The sequence below is a fragment of the Chiloscyllium plagiosum genome, chromosome 18, assembly GCF_004010195.1.
Source record: "Chiloscyllium plagiosum isolate BGI_BamShark_2017 chromosome 18, ASM401019v2, whole genome shotgun sequence".
NCBI lineage: Eukaryota > Metazoa > Chordata > Chondrichthyes > Orectolobiformes > Hemiscylliidae > Chiloscyllium > Chiloscyllium plagiosum.
Genome location: NC_057727.1, coordinates 17,353,744 through 17,363,226, shown reverse-complemented (window position 1 = coordinate 17,363,226; position 9,483 = coordinate 17,353,744). Strand labels below are relative to the sequence as shown.

Below are 9,483 nucleotides of genomic sequence, written 5' to 3'. Positions count from 1 at the left end.
CCACAAATTTATGATGGGTCTGTGTTTGATGTGGGAAAATAAAACCATGATCACGTATGCAGTGGTGTCCTGGAGCCTGTTGACACTCATTGGCCAAGCTTGGATGAATAATGATGACATGGTGGACATGGCCTAATTCCACACCCCAGCAAAACAGCAAGTCCTGGATTAAAAAGCAATAGGCCATGGTGGCATACCAGACTGTGATGCTGAACCAGTGAACGGTACACACCAGAGGATTGTAAATCTCACTGCTGAAGAAAAATACTAAAGATAAAGAACCTATTCAGTTCCAGTCTGGGAGCAATTCACTTTATCCCTTGCATCCACATATCATGCACATCCTGGTTGACATATTTTACGTAAAAAGGTTCTGGATCAGTGGTGCTGGAAGAGCACAGCAATTCAGGCAGCATCCGACGAGCAGCAAAATCAAATACATTTATACCCAAATAAAATGTCCAAGTGTAGGCAGAGTTCATTTGACAGTAGCCAGATTGAAGTTTTTTTTGTAAAAAATGTAAATGGACAATCGTCCCCAACTGATTGTGCTAACATTTTGACAGAGATGCAATTTAAAATTAAAATTGAGGGTTTTAGGTAGAATAAATAAAGAAAAACTGTTTCTAGTGAATGAAGAATCAAATGCCAGCAGGAATAGATTTAAGCTGATTGCCCTGGTTTTCTCTGCCAAAGACAATCTTGGTGAAAGCAGATTCAATAGTTCATTTCATAAATGAATTAGATAATATTTGAAATTTGAAAACAGGGATGTGGGGAAAGAACAGGAGTGTGGTACCGACTGAATTGCTGTTTGAAAGCTGACAGACTCAATGAGCGGAATCATCTCCTTCTGGACAACGCTATTCTACGAATCTGTCAAGAAATGAATTCTTAACCTGTCGTACTTGGACACTGGCAGGTCATGGTTACCATTGAATGTGTCATGGATTTCTGTGATGGTTACTAAGTTTATAAGTTACTATAAGCTCCTAGAGTATTAATTGCTCATGAAGATTGTGAAATTATTAAACAATTCTATTACTTTTAAAATAATGGTGGATCTAAAGTTGAAGTTCTAAACTGGAGGAAGGCCAATTAGGCAAGAACTTTCAAAAGTTGATTGGGGGCAGATATTCACAGATAAAGGGATGGCTGGAAAATGGAAAGCCTTCAAAAATGAGATGAGAGTCCTGAGACAGTATGTTCTGTTAGGGTGAAGGGCAAGGCTGGTAAGTGTAGGGAATGCTGGATGACTGGAGAAATTGAGATTTCTGTCAAGAACAAGAAAGCAGCACGTCAGGTATAGACGGCAGGGATCGATTGAATCCTGAGTAAAGTATAAAGGCAGTAGGAGTCTACTTAAGAGGGGAATAGGGAACCAAAAAGGGGACATGAAATAGCTTTTGCAAATAAGGAGAATCCAAGGACAAAAGAGTAACAAGAAGAGAATAGGGCACTTTAAAAATCAGCAAGGCCACCTATATGTGGAACCGCAGGAGATGGGGGAGATATTTTGCATTAGTGTTTACTATGAAGGAGGATGTGGAAGATAGTGAATGTGGGAAAACAAGTAGCAACAACTTGAAAAATGTATATATTACAGAGGAGAAAGTGGACTGGATTTTGTAAAATGCAGAAAGATGGAGCAATCCCCCGGACCTGATCAGATTTATCCTAGAACTCTGTGGGAAGCTAGGGAAGTAATTGCTGGGCCCCTTGCTGAGATATTTGTATTATTGGTAACCACAGGTGAGGTGCTGGAAGACTGGAGGTTGCTAATGGGGTCCCAGTATTTAAGAAAGTTGATAAGGAAAAGCTGGGGAATGTTCAGCCTGACATTGGTGGTGGGCAATTTGTTGGAGGGAATCCTGAGGGACAGGATTCACATGTATTGAGTTTTTTGAAGAAGATTAATGAGGGCAGAGTGGTCAATGTGATCTATCTGGACTTCAGGAAGGCGTTTGACAAAGTTCCTCACGGTAGACTGGTTACCAAGATTAGATCACATGGAATACAGGGAGAACTTCAAACGTAGAAAAGAGGGTGGTGGTGGAGGGTTGCTTTTCAGACTGGAGGCCTATGACTAGCAGCCTGCCACAAGATCAGTACTAGGTCCATTGTTTATCATCATTTTTATAAATGATTTGGGTGTGACTGTACAAGATATGGTTAGTAAGTTTGCAAATGACACCAAAGGTGGAGGTGTAGTGGACAGCAAAGGTGGTTACCGGAGTACAACAGGACCTTGATTAGGTTGGCCAACTGACCAAGGAATGACAGTTGGAGTTTAATTTACATAAATGTGAGGTGATGCGTTTCAGAAAGGCAAATCAGGGCAGGACTTATACTCTTAATGAAAAAATCCTGGAAAGTGTTGCTGAACAAAGACCTTGGAGTACAGGTTCATAATTCCTTGAAAGTGGAGTCACAGGTAGATAGGATAATGAAGGCATGTTTGGTATGCTTTTCTTTATTGGTCAGCACATTGAGTGTCAGAGTTGGGAGGTTCATATCGCAACTTTAAAAAGGACATTAGTTGGGCCATTTGTGCAATTCTGGTCTCTGTATAGGGAGAGGCTGGGGCTATTTTCCCTGGAGTGTCAGAGACGGAGGAGGGACCTTATTGAGGTTTACAAAATCACAAGGAGCATGGATAGGGTGAATAGCCAAGGTCTTTTCCCTGGGGTGGGAAGAGTCCAAAATTAGAAGGTATAGGTTCAAGAGGAGAGGGAATAAGATTTAAAAGGGACCAGAGGAGAAATCTTTTCACGCAGAAAGTGGTGCATGTATGGAATGAGCTGGCAGAGGAATCCAAAATAGAAGTTTTTTTTAAAAATGTGTCAGCATTAAATATAATTTTATAACTAACTACATAATTCTCTACCTTTCAACCAATTTCTGACAATTCTACATACTTATTGTCAAGCAAACATCCACATTCAAGTTCTCATAGGTTCTAAATTCCAGGAGACTTCAACAACTGTCTTCTTCCCCTTATTTCCACTCATTGTGTCTCCCTATCCAAAATTATTTCTTGCTATCATACTTACTGTCTCTAACAAAGCTACCCCACCACTCTATCCTTCCCACATATCCCTAAATGTTTAGTTTCCAGCTTTGATCTCCTTGTAACTATGTTTCTATAATGATATGATGTGGAGGTGCTGGTGTTTTTCTATAATGATATGATGTGGAGGTGCTGGTGTTGAACTGGGGTGGACAAAGTTAAAAATCACACAACAGGTTATAGTCCAACAGGTTTATTTGAAAGGACTAGCTTTCAGAGCACTGCTCCTTCATCAGGTAGCTGTGGAGCAGGATCATAAGACAGAATTTATAACAACAAAATAGAATGTATCTGCAAGTACACTTCTGCAAATGTTAAATTCACCCCATTGACCAATATGTGTGTGTGAGAGAGACTCACAGACATGCAGAGAGACAGAGAGTGTAAGATACAATGACAACATTTTAAAAAGCATCTGGACTTTTAAAAGTATATGGGCCAAATGCTGGAAAATGGGACTAGATTAATTTAGAAGATCTGGTTGGTGAAAACAAGTGGATGGAAGATTCTATTTCCATATTGTAGAGATTAGATTTCTTTAGATTACTTAGTGTGGAAACAGGCCCTTCGGCCCAACAAGTCCACACTGACCCTCCCCTACATTTACCCCTTCACCTAACACTACAGGCAATTTAGCATGGCTAATTCACCTAACCTGCACATTTTTTTGGACTGTGGGTGGAAACCCACGCAGACAGAGGATGTGCAAACTCCAGTCACTTGAGGTGGGAATTGAACCCGGGTCTCTGGCGCTGTGAGGCAGCAGTGCCAACCACCGTGCTGTCCAGCTTTTAGATAAAAATTTTCAATCCTCTACTTACCAGACTGCAATATATAACTCTTTTAAAAAGACTGGGAAAAATCCAATCAACAGAGCCTCAGCTACTGTTCAACTGAAAGTCTCTTGGGATAGATTACAATTCAATATTGACACACATACACCTCTTTATTTAACTTGCATCTGCATTGGAGGAACTTTATGCAAGATAAATGGAAATCACATGGGAGTTTGAAATCATATCAGTAGATGCAGTTGGCTGAGTGGTATCAGATAAATCAGCCATTGCTACTTGGATAATATTCCTAAGTGGCCACACAGTCCAGGTTCAAGTCCCAGATGCTGTAATGCAGGTTAAAAATAAAAGATTTGTGCTGATTTGCTATATATGAAGACTAAGATTGCAAGTGAAAAATTAGAACACTACTAGGTTATTAATAGTTGTCTTTCAGGCTATGAAGTGATTTTTATTACACCTCTGAATAAGTGAATTGCATCCATTGTTCCAAATTGTAGCAATATCAGGTTTGCCTGTTTCCTTGCTCCAGGTTGCTGCTAATAATTAATGATTGAAGTGCTGGAACAACTTAGATTTGGGGCTGTGAGATTTACTTATTGTGCTGACAATCATAAACATGCTCAAGAGCTACAGAAGCATAAGGGATGGAGCAGGATATTGACCCCCTGGATCTTTTACTAGAGGACCTCCCCCTTGAAAACAAGTGTTTTCTTTCTCTCTTTCTCCTCCTCCTCCTCTTCCCACCACCACCACTGAGTATGCAGATCTTATTAACTGCTTCAGAGTTAGGCATTTTTATCAGATTGTTTAATCTAGATAACAGTCCCACTCGGGCATCTCCACATCACATCAAACCAAGCATTTAGTTATTCTTCCACTAGAGGGCACACTATTTCAACTTCTGCTTTTTAATGCATTCAAAAAGTTCTGTAGTCAAATTTGACCTGTGCTTCTCACTGTCCTCCACCACAAAAAAGGCTGCTACTAAACTGACAGTATTTGGACATGGTGCATTTGGGGTTCTCTTTGCCAGGCCAGGAATGAACTTGCTGATGTTTGTCTCAAATACTGGGCAATGAGGAATAAATTAGAACTGTACTTCAGTGTTTTCTGTAAGGAAGGAGGAATAAACCTAATTGACATGATCTTGACCAATTCCCTTCCATGAGAGAAACAAAGCCACAACACCTGGGAGCACCACAGGAGGACTGGTAACCAAGGCATCGTTCAATAAATATCTCGAAAACCATGTGTTTGCTTAGTGAAACACTAAATGGGATTCATAAGATTGTGTGGGTTCTCCATTTGAAATAAACTGTTAAACCTTTAAACGCAATAATGCAATGCTTACAACTAGAAGTTGAATTCTTTACCTGTACCAAGTTCCAAGTATCAGTGCTAGAAATAATGCAAGATTTAGATATTTCCATTTGGGAGTTCATTACTAAGTTTCACACCGAGTAATTCTGAAGTAATTCAGAGTCATAAACAACTCAAGTCCAGATCCAAATGAAATAAAGGATTGAAAAATGTCACATGCTCTATTTTAGGATTTCCTACTGAAACTAGATGTTGTTTTTATTTTCTACACATCCTAGCACAGCATGTTGGTATTGAGCAGTGTATTTCCAGATACATTAATACGACACCAAGTTGATTACTTTGCTGTCAGTTTCCCAAAACCAGAAATTATGCTACAATGGGAAACTCAAACCTTGGAGACCAAGTGGATTAGAATCAAGTTACAGATGTAAACACAAAATACTCAGGATACCAATCAAAGAGTTATTTTCAGCAAGTCACAATACAGTCAGGATTTGGTTTAATGATATCCTGCAATTACAAGCATTTTCATTTCAACTATGCCAATTTTATACATGCGCTTTAGTGCTAAGGTAACAAATATGCATGCAATCTCTTAAAAAAGTGATCAGCCACATTTCACCAAAATCAAATCTTTCTGGTTATTTATGTTTATTGCATTACTTCCTCAAAACAAAAGGGAGACAGGTCCCTGATGTAGCCAGTTTATACTTAGTTTTCTGTTATCTCTATAATATAAACCTCAAAGGACTTATGGGGAAAATAGTTTGGATAAATCTTGTAGTCTGTCAATTGGTGATATCTCCACTTTGCAGTCAAGAAAAAATTAAGTAATTTAGTCATAAATAGTCATTTAGCCATTCTTATTTTAGAGTGTGGCTGAATCATTGCCATTGCAGGTTTAAAAAAAAAGGTGGGGGACAGGGAAGAACAAAAAATTAATATGGTCTGCAGGCTTTACTGATGTGCTGTTTTGCTGGACTATCCTCAAGATGATTTATCACGTTAAACAACACAAATTTACTTTTACAATAGACATAGGCATTGTAGAAGGAGTGGGCACTTTAAAATGTCACTGCTTACAGAGGGTATAACAATAAAATTAGCCCCTGAAGGTGATTAATAGCCCACTCATTAGGTGGTGTATCTATATCTTGCAGAAAACAAGTGGTAGCTTTATTTGGTGAACATTGCAGCCTGCGGTATTGCAATTAATTATTCCACAACACTTGAGCTGTTCTCCAACCACTACAGTATTATCCTGCATGAGTATAGTCTCTTGTTCAGGTTTGCTGCAATAAAGCAATTACATTCGAGTTCATTAGAGTAAAATACTCTGAAAGTAGCAGATGCAAGTAATTTACAGCATTTTTTACTTTTATACCATATTAACCCAGATGTTATTATCTACTCATGCACAAATTGACCATAAACACATTGCAATGACAAACTTTCAGGACAACTTCATGCTGTTGCTACAGAAGTGTAGCAAACACGAGATGTGGTTAAAAGTTCATTTGTAGGAAAAATAAGTAGGTATGACAAACAGTTCATTCAAGTGCACAGAAAGGTTTGACTGCTGCCTGTGTTTCATCCTCATCCAGTAGATGCTGCATATAATATGAAGTTCCAAGTAGCACATGGCCTGTAGCTTGCATTGTGAACATTGTCAAACGCAAGGCTTCCCTAAACAGGAATAAAAACATTAATGAGGCATTAGAAAGTAGACAGCACTATATAAAATTCAGATAATAGTGCAAGGATTACTCTGGGAACTAAGTCTCCATTTAATGTCATAGACTCACGTACAGCACAGAAACAGACCCTTCAGCCAACCTGTCCATGCCGACCAGATATCCCAACCCAATCTTGTCCCACCTGCCAGCACATTTCCCTCTAAACCCTTCCTATTCATACACCCATCCAAATGTTGCAATTGTACCATCCTCCACCACTTCCTCTGGCAGCTCATTCTACACACAAAGCACCCTCTGCATGAAGAAAGTTGCCCCTTAGGTCTCTTTTATATCTTTCCCCTCACCCTAAACCTATGGCCTCTAGTTCTGGTCTCCACCACCCCATGGAAAAAGACCTTGTCTATTTACCCTATCCACGCCCCTCATGTGTTTATAAACCTCTATAAAAAGGTCACCCCTCAGCCTCCGACACTCCAGGGAAAACAGCTCCAGCCTGTTCAGCCTCTCCCTGTAGCTCAAATCCTCCAACCCTGGCAACAGCCTTGTAAATCTTTTCTGAACCCTTTCAAGTTTCACAACATCTTTCCGATCGGAAGCAGACCAGAATTGCATGCGATATTCCAACAGTGGCCTAACCAATGTCCTGTACAGCTGCAATATGACCTCCCAACTCCTGTACTCAATATTCTGACCAATAAAAGGTCACTCAGTAGTTAAACAGAAAGCTGCTTTTTCAGTGTGAAAAAAAAATTACGTAGGGTGAGGTAGAAGCTAAAAGAAGTTCTTGCTTCTGATTAGAGTGAAGAAAACCTCCCCAAATTTATGGGAGATGGCAGGGGATTAGGAACAAGCAGGTAATGTTATAATAGAAGTTGTAACTTTGCAGTCACGACAAAGTGTACAGCGAAGAAACAGGCCATTCATCTCAACCATTGTGTCATCATTTAAATTTTCATCAATTGTTTCTAGGTCTCAGATTATATAGAGTAAAGCAATTATGATAGAGAAGCATCAGACAATAACTTGGTGATTAAGCTAAAGCTACCCAATATATGGAGGTTTCATTAAGGGAGAATTATATACCAAGTGATGGAAGTGGCATTTAAAAAAAAAATCATTTAGCCAGGTGAAAAAAAGTGAAGGAAGCAAAGACAGAAGATATCTGTTGCCCTCAAAAAAAAAAGTTGACAGAAAAAAAAAAGGGAGACACAAGAATCATTCACCAAGTGATTGAATTTGGAATTCCTTTTTCTTACCTCATTATTTTCTTTGCTCCCACACATTGGACATCATATGATAGGGAATACGAACCATACAGTGTCGCTTTCATGCTTAGGCAGCCAATAAAATCTTGAGGATTTTCTTTGTAGAGGTCAAAGGTTATTCTGGCAACATCTTTTCTTCGGCGTAATTTATCAGTGAATCCAAGGTGAAAGCCACTGTTCTGTTTAAAAACAAATTGCAATTCTCAGCAGGTTTATGAAAAGGAAGCTCCAGGATTATTACAAGATTATCAAATTGTAACTGTTCCCTTATGGACTGGTACCGTATGTATTTAAAACAGTAGTCTATACAACGATATTCTCCCGTTCCAGCCATGACAAAACATGGAAGGACATTAAACTGCTAGACTAGTTGAGACTGGAGCTGTGCTTTGTGGAAGACTGAATCAGTAACAAGTTGGAGGAGCATTTGAGGTAAAGACATACTTCTACAAGATTGGAGAATGCAAATATGTTACACCAAGTAAACACAATACAGTCCTCACCTCTGATGGTGTCCATTTCTGTCCTTTCTCAAGCACCATCAAGAGTGTATTATCAAGTACAGTCTGAAAGAATTCTTCTGTTTCAATGCATGTCCCATCTTCTTCCAGTAGCAGTGAGGCACTAGATGTTGTATGTAACGAATCTTGAACCTGTAACACAGGAGATTGTTTTAGATAGCAGTGACAACAACAGGAAAGATGGCAAAAACGCTTGGTCACAAATTATTTCCCAATTTAAAGAAACCTAACATTACATTAAGTAATAATAAAAATGTTACTGCACACAAGATTAATTAGCTTTGGTTTCGAAAGGTAAAACCGTCAAACTGATATTCAGAGACCAAAAGGCTGGCTGTGAAAAAGAATCTTCTCTGGCACCCTCCCAAAAAAAAGAGGACGATCTTAAGGACTAATAATCCCAGTTGGTTTACTGTAATTTGATATAGTTGTACTTCAAATTCTGATAAAACAATTGCCTTTTAGATCAAAGGTAACTGTCATTGTGAAAAGTTCACCCAGAGTTTTGGGAATCACTAGCAAACGTTTACATCAATATTCAAAAGAACCAGACAAAAATTGACTGTGCATCACTAGTTACGTTTGCAACAGATCTGCAGTGTAGTTTTATGCCACATTTGGGTTTTGTTACTTGGCTTCCAGTCAAATTCTATGGGCACCAATTTGCTTCACTTCAAGTCAGATGTACAGCATGGAAACAGACCCTTCAGTCCAACCCGTCCATGCCAATCAGATATCCCAACCCAATCTAGTCCCACCTGCCAGCACCCAGCCCATATCCCTCCAAACCCTTCCTATTCATATACCCAT

The 9,483-nt window shown here is 39.2% G+C and overlaps 1 protein-coding gene across 4 annotated transcripts in view; it reads right to left on the bottom strand.

The window, feature by feature from the left end:
- Nucleotides 1-4,833: 4,833 nt before the first annotated feature.
- Nucleotides 4,834-9,483, bottom strand: part of cidec (cell death inducing DFFA like effector c) — a 15,842-nt gene continuing 11,192 nt past the window's right edge. For all 4 annotated transcript variants that reach the window (XM_043707815.1, XM_043707817.1, XM_043707816.1 and 1 more), the window contains exons 4-6: nt 8,656-8,805; nt 8,144-8,331; nt 4,834-6,876 (exon numbers count right to left, since the gene is read on the bottom strand). In XM_043707815.1, coding sequence (XP_043563750.1) covers nt 6,741-6,876; nt 8,144-8,331; nt 8,656-8,805 — 474 coding nt within the window. In that variant the 3' untranslated portion in view covers nt 4,834-6,740. The remainder of the gene's footprint in view (nt 6,877-8,143; nt 8,332-8,655; nt 8,806-9,483) is intronic.